This window comes from Acromyrmex echinatior, chromosome 8, assembly GCF_024713525.1.
Source record: "Acromyrmex echinatior isolate Ae372 chromosome 8, ASM2471352v2, whole genome shotgun sequence".
Taxonomy (NCBI): Eukaryota; Metazoa; Arthropoda; class Insecta; order Hymenoptera; family Formicidae; genus Acromyrmex; species Acromyrmex echinatior.
In genome coordinates this window covers 5,557,781-5,580,139 of record NC_141859.1, presented here as the reverse complement: position 1 = coordinate 5,580,139, position 22,359 = coordinate 5,557,781, and the positions used below count along the sequence as shown (strand labels likewise).

Sequence of the window (22,359 nt, the reverse complement as noted above, 5' to 3'; positions counted from 1 at the left end):
GAATGCGGACATTACGTCTCGGCTTTGCTGCGTTCCCTTCATGAAAGAATTTAGCTGAAAGCAGAGCTGTCTCTCGCTTGTACACCAACGCGCAGACAGTGTGTTTACACCAGGATATGTCCTCAGCACCAGGAGTAATTAAACTTTTTCCAGTGTGAAATTGCAGAGCTGCGCCGATGCATCCACCGGGGTTCAGTTGCCCAATCGCGGCAGAAAATTCTAAAAGCAGGTATAATTGCAAAAAGAAAGAGAATAATAATGGTCAATATCATTTGAGTTACATCATGTTTCTTCACGTGGCAAGTTACAAATAATAATTTTCTTTCTAGCTTTTTTTGGAGTGAAAATATTCAGCGCGGCGCGCGATATTCGGATGAAATACAATTGTCGCTGACATGAGAAAGGAACATTATTAAGAAAAACGATCGTGATACGAGGAATACGGCGAAATTTTATGAAAAAAAAGTGTTGGTTCGCTTCTGCGTGAGATTCTTGGCGTAATTATTATAATGGTTTATATCACGGTTAAAGTATAAAAGGGAGAGGGAAATACGCGCGTGTGCACTTCTTGCGCGTGTAATTGTTTGCCTTAAACAGGATTTTAATGCACTCAAACCTCTCAACTCTTTTGCCGCGCGTCGTGTTGACTATGCACTTTGTCTTACCTGCGTAAATAAGACAGAGGTAAACTCGACGATGCCGAGAACGCGCCAGGAGGAATTCTTTGAGCCACTTGACGTTGTTGTGCAGGCCCGTGTTAAGCAACGGTGCTACCGGTCATTCAAAAAATCTGTCAACGGACTGCCAGAGAAAGCAAACTCTCGCAGCGTTTTGTATTCAGGTATTATTAGCTGACATTTTGACGCTACAAAGAACTGTCTCCTCTTCTGTTGATAAAGGCGAATGGCATCTCTTAAAATTCTTGCTTGAGTATTGCAGCAGTGAAAAAAAACGAAATATTTGAAATAGAGCTAAAATGCCGACGTATAATAGAAAAAATTATTATAACACAAATTATAAACTTGCACTGGCTTGTGTTTTCCAGCGACGTTTCATTACTGAGTTCCTTATCATTTCGTTGTTCAACGCGATTCAAGTAATCTGATTATCATATAATAAGCGTGCAGTTCCATCGTTACGATAGAGAATTAAGAAAAATGCGTACGGTATTTTTACTGTGAGGAAAGGAAGTTATTTTTAGCGTTTCAAATTCAACCGAAATTGAAAATGTCCCGAAGATATTCGCAAAAACGCACAACTGCATCGTGAAATATATTACACACGCTGTCAAATTTCAAACACGCTCGCGGTGTCGCGGAAACAACTTGCTAGCAGCGTTGTGAAATATCACCCGCCAGCAATAGCTACATAAGCATTGACGTATTTCGGCTCGCTGCAGCGCAGGGAAAGAGTTAATATTGACGTTCCCGTTTATCTTGTCGGTACATCTCGTATCCTTCGCGAAGATGTACGGCCTGTTGCGCGTTTTATGAAAACAATGTCAATCGTAGTACGATAAATCGAATCGGTTGTGACCCGAGTATCAACATGTCGTTTCTTTCCACTCTTTCCTCTTATCATCTTTTTATCAAACGAGAATCAATGAGAACGAGGCGAGGCAAGGGAAATCATGGAAAAATCAGGCTGCACTTAGCGAAAGCTGACATAGAGAGAGTTTGGATGTGGATTTTCACGGTGAAAATTTTCTGCGAATGAAGGGCTAGATCGGCGGGACGCGAGTGAGCCGCTTTTCGTGGCTAAAGTAATTCGTCCCAAATCGAAGCAATCCCGCAGAAACCCGAAACCAATTTCGAAAGAATTGCATTCTAAAACCGTCCACGTGGCAGCCCCCGAGGCCAAACAACCGACTCTACCGCACGTGAGAATGCCAGAAACTCTCGGAAAAAACCTTGAGAATCTTGTGCTAGGGGAAGGATCGATTTTCAGAAAGAACAGTTTCTGGAATATTTTCTTTTCTTGATAAACCGAAAGCTGGAGTTGTTGCAGGAGTTATCCCTTTTTCCAGATAATTATGTTTACTTCCCGTTTAAACGTCTACATTTGATTCCGATGTCAAATATAAATGAGGCGAGCTTAACTTCTTTAATATCTCTAATAATAACCCGCATAAATTTGTATCGCGGTGTTTATCGCATCCTTCGCTTGATACGAAACTTTTAGGATTAATCCTAAAATCCTCGTAATCCTTTTCGGAGAGTTATGCGATTTATATGCGAACGGAGTTTCTCCAACAAGAGTATTTGAATTGCCCTTAGCAACCCCAAGTATCCTTACGCTCCCATCCTTGGTATCTCATTTTTATCTCCTGTTTTTTCTTCGCCTTTCTGCCATCGTTGCCTCTTTTTTCATATTACGTGCCTTTAGCGCACCACGTCTAAAGATACTAGTGAAAGAAGAGATATTTTCTTTTACCGTTATTTCTTTTATTTCGTAGAACCGACGCGGGTCGACAAATTGAGGATACCTCGTGGAAGGAAAGGGATATTCGTCATCCACTTAATTTTACTAATGGATCAGCCGGTATACGTTCAATGAGAGATTACGAAATAGATGAGTGACGGTAAGAGACTACTACACAATTTTCTTCTTACTTGTCTTAGTCATGCCGACTTGCCTTACCGCTTTTATTCCTTGTGCTCGTTTTCTTGTGCCATGGCGGCGTGCCGCGTCGAGTTACCGTTTTTCTTGTTCTCACACTGTGGCGAGAGGAACTTCTCGACTTGAATCATATCTTCTTCTTCTCGGCACGTCGGTATCGTTACCGACTAGCGTCTCGTTCGTTCGCGGCCACTTCTTGTTCTTCACAGGAAGTACCGGTAAGATACGCAAAAACATTTCAGTAGATCTCCGTGCGAACCGCCATGGTTTGTTGGAGTAAAGGAAAAGAGGGAGTATTTTCAGAACACGCGTGATAAGCGAGAAGTGTAAAATGGAGATTCACCTTCATTCTCTGTGTACGGAGCATAAATTATACGGTTATATATCTACTTTACTTTAATATCAAACTTTACCGATCTTCAATAATCTTCATTTTCAAATGTTTTATTTTTACGCTGATAAACATATCAAAGATATAAATATTAAATATTTTTATTATTTTTATTGAATATAGGAATTAATCTTATTTAATTAGATTTATTCGATCTAAATTCGTATGTCATGTCGCTTATTCCATATCTTTTTGAAATATTACGTTTGCTTATATTAGTTATTGCCGAAGTCTCAGTGGTCGAATTGATCTCGGAGAGCCAGAAATTCCAGATTTAAATCTTGGCTGAGATAATATATTTTTCAATAAAATTATTCGCAGATAAGGTTTTCGTGAATGTATTGCTTTAATAAAATTATTACTCTGGTTCTTATCATGATTGCATAACAGAATCAGATAAGTATATAAATTTATATAGAAATATCCAAGCACTAAAATTTGCTTTGATCGAATAGGAATTCTTTTATTTAATTAGTTTTATTATCTTATATGTAGAGATAAAATATGTACGTTATGATTTCTACAAAGGAATGATGGAGAATATTGATTTCACGAATCAGAATAAACAGTCGCAGATGTTAAAAAACGCAGTCAAAAAAGCTGGCACAGTGCCTTCTGTCGCTAACAAACCCCTGCGGCTCTTTATAGGACAATGCTAGACGGGGACAATACAAAGAACCCGCAAATTGGCTTCGATGGTTCGTAGACAGGCCGCCATTCGGGCAAATCAGCGCCGCGAGGTTACGGTCGTCAAATCAATATTTGCACCCTCACCACCCTTGCACACAGAGAACCAGATTGCAAAGTCAGGCGTGTCGGAATTAGTGAAGAGGGAAGGAAGGAGAGAGTAAGGAGGGTTGGACTCGGTGGTGAAGGACGATGATGAGGAGAGAGCGCGGAGGAAACATGAAGATGTGGAGTGGTTGGATTACGTGGTTGGTGGCGTTAGAAATCGGTGGTAAAACTGAATTAACCCCGTGTTGACCCGCGACCGTATGTTACCAATGATTTTCTATTACGTTGCTGGAGTCGCACGGATAGAGTCCATTATAATCGAGCATTGCTCAGGAATGGAAAAGGAATGATCGAGGTGCTGTCAGTCGAGATGTTTGTGCAAATGTTATACTTGCCGATCGTTCGTGCATTGGCTTCGCTCGTGCGAAAGACTTGTTGGATTTGTTGGCCTGGCTGAAAGTATTTGCCGAAACAAGAACACGCAGCAACCTTTTACTTTTGCGTATTAAAGTGGCGGAAGCTAGCTTCCGTTCGCTGCAGCTAAATTCGAGCACGCCAACCTTCCAGCAATTTTTGGTATGTAATGCAGTCTGCAGCACATCGATCAAGTCGACGATTACATTCTCGCGTTTTGGCTTTTTCGTGTCGACGAGCGACAGCACGAATAGACGCTTGGACGATAAGTTCTTTGAGTTTGATGCCTTTCAAGTTTGCAACATGGTTTAACGCCACCAATACTATAAGAAAATGTACCGAGACGTCAAGGAATGTTTCCCCTTTGCAGTTACGTGAAAGCTGAAGGAGTTTACTGACAACGCGAATAAGTATTCTCTCTGATAAATAAATTTATCAAATGATAAAGATATATATATATAATACATTCAAACTTTTGGTGCACATTCTCTAATTTGTTAGTTTTCATTAATAGCAGAATAAATTCGATAGACTGTCAAATCCAATTAAGCAATATACAAAATTATGTAAAAGACAGTACTAAATTATAAATATATTATCTATAATAAATAGTAAAATTTAATAAAAAGTTATTATGTATTATATATGTTTTTACGAGCAAAGATGAAAGATCGTAAGATGATTTTCGTATTTTCATAAAAATAAATATCCTGACAACACGTACAGCATGCTCCTTTGATTTAATAAATTTCATTTTTTTTTCCATTACGTTGAATTCTCGATTTAGGTCAAGGGAAGAAGCCAACTGACCACAACTCAAATCAACGCAGAACGCATGCTGTTTGCTATTTCCCCACGGAATCGCATGGGGAGTCGCAGAAAGCCAGTGAAACTGTCACGTCCCGTGCACCGAAGCGGGTATAGGTGTTCGTTGATTGAGAGTAATCTGTTTTGTTAATTGCAAGGTCCGCAGAGCCCGATACCTGCGGTTGCGTTGTGCTGCGTTCAGCATTACAAACTCCCTACTAGCAGTAGTCGCTTCCACCTCCATTCGGATGGTAGACCATCCGTCCACCTCCCGTTCCTCACATCCTGGCTCACAACATCGCCGACCACAGTGTGAGCCTGTCGTAGAGAACGGCGAGGAGACGGGGATCGGTTAACCGACTAATTGCAATACTGACGCGCTCGCTCGCAGTATTTGTGAAATTGCGATCATATCCGCCGTCCTTGCGACGCCTATCATCGTGTATAATAGGCGCTATCCGCACACGCCGTAACCACACTCGCATCCGAACGCACGTTAATGGACCGTCAAAAGCGAAATTCAGCGTTTTTTTCCGGGCCGGGTCGCGTCATTTTTCAGAGAGCATGTCCGCACCGCTCGGTTTTCAACAAGACCCGACGAGAAAAATGTAGCGCGATTGTTATTGCTGCAGCAACCGACGATCGACGCGTAAATGCAGGAAGTCGAAAAAGGAAACTGGTTTGGTCGCCGGCTGATGAATACAATGCAATCACTCTTTTTTATTCCCGACAGTTAGCAAAAATTCTATTTCGTACGAAAAGTGAATATTTCATTTGCAAGGGTGCTTCGAAGTTCTATCCGTTCCATGCAATGTGGAAGTGAGACAATTAGCGAGCCATAAGTTCTCTCTCGAGCAAAGGATAACGCGACCGTACTTTGCATGACATAAGAAATTTAAATATAATGTAGAGCGTATCATAAAGAATTTTATGTGACAACGCAAATTTACATCACTACAGGTTTCTTCATTCAGTAACTTTATAAGTCAACCAAATTGTGCTTATGATTCGTTTACGACTTTGCTCGGAGACGTTTTAGACTTAAGATCATTCTCTTTTCCTAGTTACAAGTAATACGAGAATAATCATCTCTGCTAACGACGAAACTTCTCGTAGCTTCCCTTAAACTCGGAATGAACTCCGACATTCTTAGTATAAATAGTTACATTTATACGATTATCACAATTTTAAACAGTCGTACATTTGTCTTAACTGGAAAATTCTAAGCTCAAGCTAGTTTTATCTCTTTATTTTCTCGTATTTCACTCAGTATTATTCAAAATTAAGAAAAGAGATCTCTTCATCTTAAATAAAATATTTTAAGTTCCATTATACGTATCAACAAAAAAACAAAAGAAAATGAAACAGTAACACTTCAAGTTTCAAGATTGCTCTCCCGTCGAGTACAAAAGTATTTTTGAAAAACTAAACTGTGTACTCACCAGTCGTGTACATAGCAACACCCTTCAGGGTTACCGGTTCAAGTATGGCAGGTTCGCTTCTCCCCTTCGCATTAATCGCGTATAGGAAAAGTCGATAGCTTTTTCCCGTTGTTAGTCCTGCGACTTCGAAAGTCGGTCCATTGGAACCTGCTGGCACGGTTTTATTTAAGAGAATCGGACCTCCGTCCTCATCAGATACGACTTCCAGCTGATAACTGTGTATCGGAAGACCTCCATCGTAGCCCTCCAGGCATCGAACTATCAGCCCCGTTCCCGATTTCGTACCAAGCTCCTCCATATCCAGAGGCGCTGACATTTCCGTAGCACTGCAATTGTGAAGAGCGTATGGTCGGCCCGCGGCTATAACCTGAAACAAGCAGACAAGAGATAAAGTGTATTTGCATTAGTCGACCAATACGCCCTTTATTGCATTACATATGACGCGGAATTCAATTTCTCGTTCCATAAGAAAAAGATTAGACCAAGCAATACGTTCTTAATACCACATAATATTATGCATACAACTGCATAATTTAACAATATCGTTTAACGGTTATGTTTACATCGTGCATTCTTTTAGATTGCAGCTTTCACAATAGGGAAGGAGCGATCGATCTTTCCAGTAGCGACTTTACACACGTTCGAAGACTCCTATGCATGTCAAATACGAACACAGTTTGTATCGTCAAAGAAAGCAACTCCCGCATTCTTTGTAGATGCCGTCGATCGATCAAAATGAAAATGTATGGAGCATAGTGATGCCGGAGTATACAATGCATGAAATTTATGAAGGAAATAGCTAGCAACATGACGCACGTCGTGTAAATACTGGAATATTTGAGACATGTAGTACATAGGGATGATTTAACCATTTTTAGATCAAATATATCGATACAACTGAGAATTACGAGAATTATGACCGGTGTAATGATTGGGAGCCATATGTTTCAACTGTATCAATCAAAAGAATCTTTTGATATCAGATGAAGATGAAGTCCTACAATATGATTAATGATAAAATATTATTTCAAGATTTCTAATAAAATTTCTTTTTAGTATGTTAAACATGAGCTACATAATGTGGCATAAATAATGACTGGAAATAAAAAAATTACGCAAAAAAAGTTTATCGAGAATATTTGACAGGAACTTTGATATCAGGAGTAATTCATTATATACATTAATAAAGAAATTAGCTTGTCGCATGGAAAAAAATTTAAATTTTATTTGCGATATTCTATAAATCGAGATTCTATAAATCAGAATAAAACTTATATAAAGTTAGAGAAAGCTTTATATATATTTACGTCTGATGGAAATATTCTACATAAAATATAATAGTATCCACTATGATACAAATGTGATTTCCTTTTTTGATGAAAATTTCATATGCTCGCACGTTAAGCTAAAAGCTCGAAATACTGAATCGTACGTTGAAAACCGCGTAAGTCGCTGGAAACGTAAAGAAGCGAAAAGGTACAGGTGGAAAAGTACTTGCCTGAAAAAGGCAAGGTGTTCGTTGCTTGCCAACCTGGTTGCTCGCCCAGCATGCCACCGTACCGTAATCCATTTCCGTAGCTGGTGTATAGTTCAGTCTAAATCCACGAAACTGCTGGTACTCTTTCTGCCCGTCTGGTGTGCCGGGCGCCGATACGTGAGAGTAACGTGAATGTGGTACCTCGACGAGTTCGCCGGAATTATTGAATGTCCAATGGAAAGTCAATGGCGCCGGATGGCTCTCCACGGAACACACTAACGACACCGTCTCTTGTTTCAAAGCGCCAACTACCACCTCGCTCTTGCCTTCCTTGCACACCGGCGCATCTGCAAACAAAGTTGTCGTACTTTGCCAACGGTGGCCTTTCTACGAACAACGATGGAGTAGCGCAAAGTTTGAAGTACAGGGTGATTTATGACCCGCTTGTCAAGATTAATGTATAACAAAGTGTATGCAAGTCGACGTTCTTCTGCCTCGAGAAATTTCATTGTCCGATGATAAGCATAAAAAGGTATTCTGATTAATTTATGTTTTCCTGGGTTGCGCTATATAATCGTAAATCAATCAACATTCCATTCTTGTCATAGAATAATTCTAACGACGATTTAAATGGATATTCGACATTATGTTTCGTTGCACGGTTGTATTGATACTCGCGGGCGTTCGATAACTCGGTTCGAGATCCGCGAGTACGTGTCAAACGGAAGAAGAAGCAGCTCGGCACCGTTCAGCCGGTTGCACGGTCGATCGATAGTCTAATAGGAAATTCCCTTGACACCGGTATTTGCGATAGGCCATGACATGCGGAAGTCCCACACGGCGAGAGTGATGATTTACGAGCGAAGGCTAGGAATCACGGATAGAGAGAGACTGTCTGGTTGTAATTTGATACAGTCTATGCGATACTAAATTAATTGCCAAGATGAGAAGTTTGAGAGATGCGGCGTTATGGTATGTATATATCGACATATCATCGGAGTGGCATGTCTGTTTACTAAAGGATGATATCTTACGTAGACGCCTTGGAATAACGTCCGCTCTTGAAGTTTGCGGATAAGAGATAGTAATAGAGAAATCAGGTCGATCTCTTCGCTTAATGCGACGTATTCTGAAGTGAAAATCACTTTGTGAAATGCCACAAGGTGCTTTCTGAGACACGTCTCTCTCGGTAAATCTTACGATTCTTTTATAAACCAAGAATGTGATCGAATTATTAATGTTTTTTAAACATTTTTTAAAATAGTCCCCCCTCCCCCCACCCCATCTTATTTATTTCACTATCCATTCGTTAAAATAATATTTCTATAAAAATTTATTATTTCATTGTTTCATAAATCAATTTGGAAAAATGTAACAATTTTATATTTGTCGCAGATATACGTTTAAGGAGAAAAGGTGCAACTTAAATAACTTCACAATTTCTCTAGAATTCTCTAGAATAACCCGACAAATTGTTAGGTCAATGTTTGTCTAGCTTGTAAAATATTCAACAACTATGTCTTTCTCTCTTTTCTCTATTCCAGCGAAAACGGATTAAGTGTTACATAATAAATGTTTAAGAAATCGTAGAAGTCACCGAATTACAGTTTGTTAATTATTCAGTTAACAATCAATTCTCATTTATTTATTATGAAAATAAGAATTGAAATTAGAAATTAAATAAGAATCGAGATCACACAGAAATTATAACCGCCAAAAATTGTATTGATGCAAATGAAATCTATTAAATTTAACAAACAAAGAAATTCTTATATTATAATTATAGAAATTTATATGTCTACGACAGAATTGCTACTATTAGAGAGCATGTAAATTTTTATTTTTAATTCTGATTAAATTCAAAGTTATCAAGATTTAAATATACATTCAACACATATGTATAATAATAGATGTGTTAGCAAACTTCTAAATTTGTGAATCAAATGTGTGTTGACCGGGAAGCTTTCCGTACTTATACGATTTGCATTGCAAACACTTGAAGTTATTTAGACGAGAATCTATAGAGATCTTATTACGTTATACACTCATATAGAATATGTATTGCAAGAACAGTTTTATTTTTTCTTAAAAACTTTGTTTAAATTATATGCCATTTTTAAATATATTTTTTAAAATATATCAAAACAAAACCAGTAATAAATTTTTATATCTTATTGCAGTAATAAAAAATTCTTGACATAAATCTTATTAATCTACGTCATCAGAATTTGTGTAATGTGATGTTATAAATCACATTATAGAAGATAATGAGAAATATCTAAAGAGCGATTCAAATAAAATGAACGTAAGGGGAAAATCTTTTGCATGGCTTGTATACGACTCGTACATGTGCAATATTATATTGTGATGTGATCACGGATCGTTCGAAGTCCCATGTGAATGCAAAAGATCGACATCGTCGGCTTCGCAAGGGAGTTTGGAACATCAGGACGAATCCACGATCTCCTTCAGTTACGTACGCCCCACCGTACGTCTGCTCCGGCCTAGCTTAGCACATTGCCAGCCTGCGTTCACCCACACATGAATATTCAGCTGCGCTTTACATACATTGAATATGCATCGCAGTCCTTCCTTCCCTCTTAGGTCATTTACAAGATGCAGATACGCCAGGCTGGCACCAGGGGCACCGACCATTCTAATAGAATAACCCGCGTTCCGTGTTTCACAGAAAACTATACACCCTATCTACCGTTCCCCCTCCATCCTCTACTCTTCCGTCTCTCTGACTTAACAGTCGGGTTCGTTTCTCGTGCGTTCGACAAACACCCTGCTGTACTTGCCCCTGTGCACACCGCGGAGTTGCTTACCATCGATTAAGTAATTATCGAGGAATTGCAGTTGCAAGCGGAAAATTAGGGAACCGACGCGACGTCGTTATTACGAAGGACATATGCTCCAATACTATTACGGTATTGTTTACCCAAATAAATTTACGAAATAATTTGGCTATTAATTGTACAAAAACTTGTAATTGTATCTTCCACTTACACATTATCTGGAGAGACACCGGATTACTGGCCGTCTTTCCCTCGCTGTTTGCGGCAAGACAAGTGTAAGCGCCGGCAGAGTAACGAGTCAATCCTTGGAGTACCAAAGAGTGGTCGCTAAGAACTACACCTGCTGTAGAATTATTCTTCAATTCTTTGCCCTAAAACCACGTACAAATTGCAACAGAATTTGAATTTAATAGAAGTCTGTGTTCCTTAATTACAATTATAATGTAATTTGAATGCTCGCACACTAGCAGATGGAAACTGTATTGTAGTAAAGAAGGCATGAAATGTATACATGCAAGTTATCTAATGGAGAACGAATTATAATACATTTGCATAAAGCAGCAGCGGAAGAATGAACGGTGCAGTTGTATAACAAAATACATCGTGAAATATTTTCTCGCGGATATCGTGATAGACACGCGAGTGTTCACGATACTTACATCTTTGAACCAGGCGAGCTTGTACACCTTCGGGTTTGCCCGCACTATACACTCAAAGTACACGTCGTCGCCCTCTTTGATGTCATCCGGATTCAGCGTTTCGCCCATTCTTAAGCTGACCACCGGTTGGTATTGTACGTCAAGCCGCCACTTGTCCTCCAACGCGCTGTCTGGTATAGCAGGATTTTCCGCGCGGCATGTCAAATATTTACCATCGTCCTCTATAGTTGGCATGAAACTGAGGATGCTCAAACTCTGATTGTTCTGAATCGGATACTGTAATTAAATATGCACATTGATTTTGAAATTGGATGCTCCAACATAGCTGTGTCACGCGAAACCGAAAAACGAATTTGATTTTGGTATCGATCTTTTCGATATTGCATAACGAATAACGCAGTTGATTTAAGAATCAAATATTTCCAAATTGATTGCTTGAAACAGTTCAATATGTCGATATAGAAAAAAAGCACAGTTCACATAAAATTTTTTCCAAGAAATAATGGATTTCGAAAAAAAATTTTAATTCGTGTGAATTTGAAAAATTTACGCTATGTTGTATATCGTATTCATAACGTACCACTTTGCTGAATTAATTGAGATATATGTACAACTTGATATTCAAATTAAAAAGTGGATCCGACCTATTAATCGGATAAACTAATCAGCCCATTAACAAACTTCTGCTATCTTAACACGATTCGCACATTTCTCATTTCCCGCGTCGAAAGCGCAATTCATTTTTCATGCGGCGTCACGCGTTTGCTGCTAATATTAATTTAACATCGTTGGAAGCTGTTAGGCCAAAGTGATGCCGAAATAAAAGAGCGCCGGGAATTAACGGTTTTTCAAGATTTATGATGCTTAGAGCAACGACGGGAAATGGAGGTCGAAGCGGGTGCGGGTCACATCGCTGACGCTTCCTCTCTCCATCACAGCCCCTGTCCCACCCGCTTTCACGATGTCATTTTAATGATAGCGCCATCGGGCATATATATCGGAAAAGCCACGTATCCGCATCAGTATAGCGAATACGATGAATGGAAGTAATGGTTCGTCAGGATGAATGTGGTACGTTGCTGTCTCTCACTCTCTTATACACTTCTACCGATCGTGATGACTCGTCTCCTTTCCTCTCTCGTTCGCTCTCTGTCTCGCTTTCCCTATCTCCTGTACGCTTTTTTTTATAAGCTTCGCTGCGTTGTACTTTCAGTGCGCCTCAGTGCGACGCGATCGAATTTTCCGATAAAACCCTCTGGACAGTCCAACACACGGGCGTCGATATATTGCGCAGGTAGATCGTACGCGAACTGACGTTACGGTCACAACGTTTCGCATACCGAATGTTACTGGCGTAGTTTTTTCAAGCTTTGATTTCTAAGAGGATGTGAATCTTCATGGATATATGGAAAAACGCTTAACTGAATCCATCACTGAGAGAAAGGCTTTTGTTAATTTAACAAACTACCAGTACCATTAACAAATCTGCTATATCAACTAATTATTAGTAACAGAAGCAAACTAATAGAACCTAACCCTATCTTTTGAATAGACTTTATTTGATAGCGATACTGATTATTTTGATTATTTGTTACATTGACGAATAATGAGGAATGATTTGCAACGTCACTTGATTTGTTCGTATAAAGTCATGTCTCTCAGTGATCTTATTAACTCGGAAGTAGTCACTTGATTTTCTTCACGTACAATTCTTTACAAACAATCACTTAGAGTGTTTTTCAACCCTAATTAAAATCATTATTATTAAAAACGTATTGTATATTATTGATATTAACGTTTTCTAACTTTTTTAATATTTAAGAATACTATGGAATAATAACAATTTTCTAAAAAAAAGGTAAATAGAAATCAAACAAATATTAAGTTGAACAAATATATTAAGTAGCTTATGATGGTATTATAAAAAAAAAAAGATTTTAATATAATTTTAATTAATGTATCTTTTTTTATTGGATTTTTAAATTGAAATTGCATATTTAAAGCTTTGTAAAGAAGTTATTAATAAAATATATGTAATATTTATATAAAACAATATTTTATAACAATTCATATTTTTTTGTCACTGAGCCGAATTGTACTATAAAAATCCAGGTGATTATTCCTGAATTAAATCTCATATAATATCTTGATCTTTTCCATGCTTTCATAAAAAAATAATGAATTTAAGATTCTAAGATAACACAAAGCGCATCAAATATATAGAATTTGCAAAAGACAAATACGGCCAATTTTTCTATAGATTATTAGGCCAAAAAACGCATTTTTCTCTTACTTCCTATTGTATCACATGTAGGAGAATGAGAGAGATATTCTCTCATAAAAAAACTTGTTCAGCATTTTAATTTATAACGTAATAAACAAACGTATTTCCCTACGTAATAGTATGAAAAAATTCGTAACAACTTTTTGTGAAATATCGCGATATATTATATATGTGCAGTAATGGTCGTCACGAGTGCTTCAAACATTTTCGCTCGTAAATGATCATGAAATAATAGCGCAGTAAAAATATATAATACAAGTATAAAACGGTAATGTCGTCCTGTTACCATAGTCACCATAAAATTCTGATACATGAAAATACATTTCATTAACAAAGCTTAATATATTTTTACATATTTCAGTGATCTATATAATATAATAAAAATAATACAAATTTCAAATTATTTTAATGCTTATTCTGTAAGCTACGTAGATATTAAATAAAATAAAATACCTTTTTTCATAAAATTATTAAAAATCCAAATGTAAATTTTACTATTTTACTACGAAAACTTATATTATTAGGCTCAATTATATTATATATTGTTTTATTTATAACAATATAGGTAAATGGTAAAATTATTGCTTCATTACTGTTAACCAACCATAGTTATAATATCGATCGGTTGCATGTCACTTTAATACCTATGCATAATTATCTTGCATATTTAACATCATGAATATGCGCTATAGATACATATCATTTAATGATTACAAAGACACCGATGTTTCATATTTGCTATTTCAATTGTTAAACTTCAATAACCAAACTACGATGTTGCATTAATTAAGAAGAGATGACAAATACGATCGTTATTTACTAAATCCATTATAATATCAATCGATATATCGGTATATTTTTATGTGAAAAAAACAAACTCGTGAAACACACGACATGAATTTGCAAGAATAGTTTCCTGAAGTAAAGAGAATAGTTATATTTGGGAAAACGTTTTAAAAATTTAGCTTTCTCAAGTATTACTGAAACATTTCGTGCTACAGGCGGTGAACGGAGGCATCTACGTCGAAAATAGAAAAAAAAAGTTAAGTCTCGAAAGTTTATGAAGCGAAGATCCACTGGATCGTTCGTGAACTTCTGTACACTCTCTGTCACTACGGCAGGAGTGCCGGGGTACGTTGGGGAGGCGACAGGATGAACGGATGAATAAGGGGGAGGGAAGGGGTCGAGAAGTCGCCCTCAAGAAAAACGAAATAACTGCATCGTCCTAACTTCTGGAAGAATCGTCGTAAACTGCGGCAAGTTACGAGACGTCGATTTCAAGAATTTTTCCCCGAATTGTGCGGCACACTTCAGCAATGCTTTCCGTTAACCGTTTTTTCAAGATTCGACGACACGAATGTTCGCATCTGGCAGACGCAATGCGGGGAGAGATAATATAAAAACACACGGTGCAACTTTTCTGAAATTAGAGTACTCGAAAGAAGAATCGATCAATCACACTTTTCCGCAAAACGCGTGAGCAATTTTGTCGACTTCTTTTCAAATTTCGATTCTGAAAATTGCCTTTAAAATTATATAAATATTTAAATAATACTTAATATCTATATAATTATCGTTGTAATCCAATATCATTTAGAAAATTCAGTGTGTGATGAAAAAAATAATTTTATCTCTAATAAAGTAGCCTTACTAAAATAAGAAAAATAATCGTCCACATATTATCAAATTATCGTTTAAAATATCCTTTACAGTTTAAAACATCCTTTCGAAATAAAGTGAGAAAAAGATTTACATCGCATTGCAAGTGATACCAATACTTGAATTTAATCGCTCTTAATTTTACTCGCATCTTTTTATAACAAAAGTACTATAAATTTATTTTCGTCGTTAAAAAGTTAAAGATTAAGTGTCATCATTTAACACCTTTAGATAAAAAATCCGTGAGAGGAATTTTCATCAAGTAGCCTTACAAAAACAAACAAAAATTATTGTTTCACATATCAAATTATCTTTTAAAATATTCTACAAAGTAAAGTAGAAAAGAGATTTATGTTTTAAGTATTTAAATTTAGTCGATCTCAATTTTACTCGCATCGTTTTGTATAATAAAAGTATTAAAATAAATTTGCTTCGTCGTAAAAAAAAAAAAAAAATTACAGACTGAGTGTCACCATTTAACACCTTCAAATAAAGAGTCCGAGAAAGGAACTTTTTATCAAGTAACCAAGAACGTTTGCTCTCTTTCTCTCTTTTGCATTTAAATGACGTAACCTCCTTTAGACTGATGTCTACTTTCGTTTCGCTGTGCAGCATATTTTTTTTTTAATCACATGAAATTACATACACTATATAAACTTACGTTGTTAATCTCCTTATTAATGATTGGCTTGTTTGCTTTCCACCAAGTAATCACCGCATTTGGTCGTGAACCGCTCGATCGACATTCCACATCGTAATTTTTATCGGCTGATACTCTCGTTTCCTTCGTCAGGATTTGAACTATCAATGGTTTTACTGGAACAATGAAAAACGTGTTTTGTTTTCGTGTAAGTAAGCTATAAAACGCTTTATTTTTCGGGCTTTTTTATTTATAAAAAAAAAGATGTTCTAATTTAATAAATAAAAAAAACCTATTTTTCGACCAACAAAAAATACAATTTTCATGCAACGTAGTTGTGTACATTTACTATTCGTGACTAGAAGTGTTCTGTTATTTAAAAAAGCAGATAATGCTTATATATTAAGTATAATACAAGTATATATCTTATAATATGAAAGTATTGTATTGATTATTTATTGTATTGATTATTTTCATTTTTTTCTCTTTGTTGTGTTACTTCAAAAAGATACATATTGAACAGATAGTTATATTTTGTTAAACATTCTATGCATGCAGAGCCAAGTTTCTGTTATGGCGAATTTAATTTAATCAACTTTATTCGGATAGCTACTGTTTCGAAGTTGCCCACCTTTATCGAGTGAAATCGTGAAAACGATTCTCTGTTACTACAAAAGCGACGATATATGCTCAGTTTTGTATCAGGAAAAATTTGAAATTAGATTAAACAGAAATAACAACGAAATCGGCTATCTACTTTTTGAGAAACGTATTCGTAAAATCATTTCAAAATTTCGTCGCCCGGCAAACTGAACGAATATGCTTCGCAAAAAGACAAAAGAAATGATAGATCGCTTAAAAATCTTGCTCTTCGCACGGAAATACATTTTAATTATTTAATTCTGAAATTTACGAGATAATCGTGTACTTATTCTCAGAAAATCTGCAATCGCCGTAGTCTTATAAAAAATAAGTGTTATCTAAAACAGAAGTTATTCTTATCGCTCATCTTCATTCTTTATGTTATTAAAATAATGTATAAAACGCTTTCTTGATCTCTGCGACGAAAAATTTCAAAATTCGTTTATAACTGCAGTTTTTTTTTACAACAATTATTAATTATATGATCCATTTTTAGGAATGTGTTGTGATCTGCTATATCTAGATTCTAGAATAACACTAACGAATAGCTCTAACGTAATTATTAAAACGGTATATTTTTGGCTCTATTAAATTATTAGGTGTTGGAATTAATTCGTAGCGTTTTTTAATGAAAGAATGTTATTTATTTCACATGAGCATTAAAAAATACATTAATGAAAGTACTTCCCATCACTTGTAAAACGCTACGAATTAATTCCAACACCTAATAATAATATAAAATTATAATCGTACTTTCGAACGTGACCAATATTAACTTTAACGATGTCAGTATCAATTTTAATTTCAACATTACAGAAATTTTAAGTAAATCTATAATTAAAATTTGAATATCTCTCTATATTTAAATGCATGACTGCAGACATAAAAAATTATGAGATATTATCCAAAAAAAAGTAAATAAATTTTAAAGAGATTATTCTATGATGAGTCAGTCGTTGTTGAGTATCATTGCCAAATCCGAAATCTTTACTTTCTAAATAAAAATTAATTTTTGATCCTAATGTTATAAATGTAACGAATAGTTATTTCATATTTATTAGGAGGACTTAGTTTTACAATTACAAAAATTATTTAACTTTTACGAAGTACAGATTTATATTAGGTGTTGGAATTAATTCGTAGCGTTTTTTAATGAAAGAATGTTATTTATTTCACATGAGCATTAAAAAATACATTAATGAAAGTACTTCCCATCACTTGTAAAACGCTACGAATTAATTCCAACACCTAATATATAGCTCAACGTATTCTTATCGCTTTCAGATATGTAATGAATATTTAATATTTATATCGATTGAATGCAATCAAATTGGGCAATTTGTAATATAACGTTGGTGTCACATGGTCGTAAATTCCGACACAAGCTCATGCGTCGCAACGGCTAACCACTCGTACTACCCCTAATTGCCATTAGTTGGTAGCCACTTCTCCGAAATTGGCTCCTCCGTACCCTCGTTCTGACGCACACACGCACTTGTTCCTGTCTACGAATAGATATGATGACCCTCATGATAGTCCGGCCATAAATATGCACTTATAGAAACTTTCGTTCATTCGTATAATCAACTTTCGCGTCCACTCATCCGATGATCAAGAATCCATTTGATCAACTTAATACTGCGAGCGCAATAATACAATCTAGTGCGGGAATCGCTTTGTTGTGAACACAATGAAGAATCGGTGCAATCTATTTCAAGTAGACGTTTCGCGAGAGATTAGGTTTTAATTAAAACATGTCGACAGCGCGATTACGTTCGAGAATAGCTTAGTTTTGTGCAAGGTGGATTTGAAATACGTATGAGGGTCTGATAGGGGTAGCACAGATTGTATTGACGGGAGCATCACTCGATACGCCGGGCATCGCGTGTATACGTCGATCGTGATCGCGCCTCACGGTGCCCGAGGAACGAGGAGAAAGGATTGTATCTATTTTCGACGTTCAATTAGAACAAAAGCACGCAAAGCCGGTGTGCAATTGCTTGGACGAGAAGCGATGGTTGATTCCTGCTACGATATCCGTGGAATCAACCCTTCGACATTGTGGTTCTATTGTCATTTGTAATTTAGCGATCGCCGACAGCTTTGACAAATTGCTCCACTCTATCAGTCGTGTTAGATATCGTGTTCGCACGCTTGGCTTTAGTGTTTTCCTAAAGCGGCTTGTTAACTTAGCTCAGAACTGTCCATTACGATCAAGACTTAGCTTGAAAATTCAAAACGAAAGGAATGCGTTCAATAAAAGCTGTTCAATCCTGAAGCCGTAAAAGAAATTTTCAAGATCGTATATATTCTTACGTCTAATAAAATGTTGCATTCGATTCAGCGGGTCAATCAAACCTCGCAACGTCAATACGACAAAGTACACGTGTCGTTCTTCTTTTGCACCTAAATAGAGTCCGGTTTTATCATTAACCGTATAATGCGCATTCATCAAGTTTTACGCGCGTATTATCGAGGTGCTGCAATTTACGGTGCGATGCCATTTACGAATACCGGTGAACAAACGTTCGTGAATTAACGTTCGCTGCGGGCCGAGCCTTAATGGTTTCACGCGTGTTTACCGTGGCGTTATCGTTTGTTCGAATAATTCTCTACCAGTCGACGCCCCCGGCCGGCGCACTTATCAAACCGACGCTCTTCGCACCTTCCCATTTATTTCCAGACGGTTGAACGGCCACCTGCTCCATCGCGCGACTCTCGACCGAAATCAATGCCCCCGAGAAACCGTCGACAATGAAAAGCGCATGGCCCACGTCGAGCAGAAGAAATCTTTCGGTCTTATCGGGGAACGAGGTCGAGATAACTCCCTGATGAATGACGATGATGTCCCGCGCGTCGTGATAACGTGGCCCAGCTGGAGAGACGGGATTATTAATTATTATCAAGCGAACAGTTCCCGAAACGCATAACTGCGCACGAATGAATGTTGCGCGTGCAAATAATGTGCGTACCAGTGTTTGTGTGCGTGCGCCGATGCACGCACGACCGGATACGAATTAGTGCAAATTGCAATTGGCAAGTCTAACCGTTTATCACATTAATATCACTTTATATTGATACGACTTTAATTCTTAACATCGCGTTGGCACGAATTGTGACCGAACGCTATCTAGAAAACGCGCCCACTGTTTGTTTCACCATTGCAAAAAATTTATGAACAAAACGCATTTGCATACTACGTCACAGACACTCCGGACTACTCCGAAAGCTTTCGTCACGCCAGTCTCGTCACGCGTTTCGTGCCCACTGACTTATTTTTCACATTCTCGCTGATCAAACAGCGCAATTATAGTCGTGTCCCGATATAAACTGTTAGTACTAAAAACTGTGTACATAACGTAAATTATAGATTTTCAATATTGGCAATACATATCAGAATAGAACTACTGCTATAAAATGTCACGACATTATAAAAGCTTTAGTCTGTAATTTATCTTTTGTTATGTAATAAAATTTCAAAATCTTTTTGAATTAAAAAGTTATTACAAACTTATATCTTCAGTCTTTAGAATGAGAAACGGAATCTCGTTTCATCAATCTCACTCAATCGAGATAAACTTCGAGGGCGAAAAGTTAAATCTTGATGAAAGGGATAATTTATTGTTCAAAGGCGTTTAATAGCTCATTAAAATTTCAAGATGATTTATGTGGCGGTAATTAAGAATAAATTGATACGCATTCAAACAGTGGATACGTGGATACGCATGCTTATTATTATTTGTTCTATCGAGCGGATTCGGCATGCATCGCAATGTACGAATTAATAGGCATCACCCGTGGGAATGTACGAAATTATTCATACAAGAGTATACCCGCGACTAGTTACATATACTGTCTGATTATTTATGTTTGATATAGGATTAGTTGTTCGTGTGAATTATCTGCATAACTATCGCATGCAATTCCTTGAAACAAAAGCAATCGTCAACATCAGTTTGTAACTTGAAGGAACTGTAATAAATAAATTTATGTACACAAATGTACATCCATTTTTATATGCAAACCGAAAAACGTGTTTGAAATAAAAAAGAATGATGGCTTGAAATAAAAAACTATTATGTTTGCTAGAAACAAGAAATTATGATCACGTTGAAAGCGAACATACACAGACTTTTACAACAAAAGTCATATTTTTCAAAGTCATGTCTTCGCGTTCAGTGAAACGCAAAAATATTTACAACTACAACGAGATATATTGGTCAAAGGATTTCTAATAAAATTAGTACACGTATAGAACGAGGGAAAATAGTGTTTCGATTTTGTAAAATTTTTCTCTATACTGTTATTAACCGTGCTATTAAATAAAGTTAACGTGCGTTACAACATGTATGGCGAATCGCCCGATTAATCCGCGCGTTTCCCTTAACGTATACGACGTGAGATTGCCAGAAGTGTAGGCGCATGCAACGTGCGATCGGCGAGATCAATCGGCTCACGAATTAGCGCCTCTTGCAGCTCCGTCAAGCACTAATGCTCTTACGCGTGTTTACATTAACGTTATCGCCGCCGGTTCGAATAGTTTCTTCCCACCCTTTTGCGGTCCTCCGTTTTCTCCTGTCTGGCACGACGTTACTGGGTCATTACAAGTCGAACCCTCTCCAGCCGCTACTTACACGATATCTTAGCGCGTTAGTACCTACTGCGAGTAGGTACCTTCTTACCTCACCGTACACACGCACCCACCCACGCGCGAGACACCCATACGAAGTAATTAACGCGCCCACAGACGTACACGGCGCGGTCGTTTCTTCGTCACGTCTATCGACCGATGCCGACACAGCGCTCGCCCGAACACAGACGAAACCACGCGCTGTCGCACGCCAAGTGCTCACGAGGAAACACGAAATCGAAGCTGCGGACCAGGAGGCACGCGATTCACTGATCCGTCTTGCGAGAGGCGTTACCGTTATCTCCATCGGCCAATCTCGTCCGGACGACTAATAGGTTCAGTACGTGAATACCTTGGCCCGGCCATAGGACCACGTGAAAAGGCCTCCGATAGGTACATGTACTCTCTGTGACCGTCGAGGCAATTCGCCAACGGTGTACGATATATGGGAGCTGCCTAAAATCATGTGAACACGAAAGGAAAATGCCAATTTACATCGGTCTCCACTGACGAATTATTCTCATAAATTCGTTTCCTCGAACAACGACGGATTCTGTCAATTAATACATCGTTTGATATATTGCTACATATGATCTTTCAGGTCGCAAGCTCGCGGAGAAGAGATTTTGTACACGACAAACGAGGGTTGGCAAAATGAGTTATGATTCACAAGCTTACATTTGCAAGTAGCATTGTATTAAGGGTCAGCGACTTTATTACAAAGATAGATACTTGTCGCTTCGTAAAAAGAAATGAATGACATTCAGGAAGATAACCCTAGGTAGGAAAATACACGAAACGTAGTCAAATATTTTTTCTTTCGTAAAATACGCGTGTCAACTTGTCGGTAATTTCATGTCTACCTCAACGCGCAAATGGAGAACTCTCGTAGCTCGTTATGCACGCGATAATTGCGTACTTACATTAATGATTACATGGAACTACGTATGTGCAGCACTTTACGTCCAGTGGGCACGTTTACGTTTAACGGCTGCGCTATATACGTATAGTAAAATATTAGAAAATGTAAACAATAATTTGTTACATTCCGCTGCGAAATTATTATCGAAAGTAAAAACGTAATGCAAAAAGTTTTATAATGATACGTATTATATATAAACGAGTTCTTTGACGATACGTCATTCCAAGTATCAGTCATATC

The 22,359-nt window shown here is 37.4% G+C and overlaps 1 protein-coding gene across 5 annotated transcripts in view; it reads right to left on the bottom strand.

Moving 5' to 3' along the window:
* LOC105144505 (synaptogenesis protein syg-2) overlaps nucleotides 1-22,359 on the bottom strand; it is a 249,745-nt gene that overhangs the window by 111,484 nt on the left and 115,902 nt on the right. For all 5 annotated transcript variants that reach the window (XM_087408385.1, XM_087408388.1, XM_087408386.1 and 2 more), the window contains 5 exons: nucleotides 15,947-16,101; nucleotides 11,343-11,618; nucleotides 10,895-11,054; nucleotides 7,907-8,232; nucleotides 6,409-6,775 (listed from right to left, as the gene is read on the bottom strand). In XM_087408385.1, the coding sequence (XP_087264511.1) occupies nucleotides 6,409-6,775; nucleotides 7,907-8,232; nucleotides 10,895-11,054; nucleotides 11,343-11,618; nucleotides 15,947-16,101 (1,284 nt within the window). The remainder of the gene's footprint in view (nucleotides 1-6,408; nucleotides 6,776-7,906; nucleotides 8,233-10,894; nucleotides 11,055-11,342; nucleotides 11,619-15,946; nucleotides 16,102-22,359) is intronic.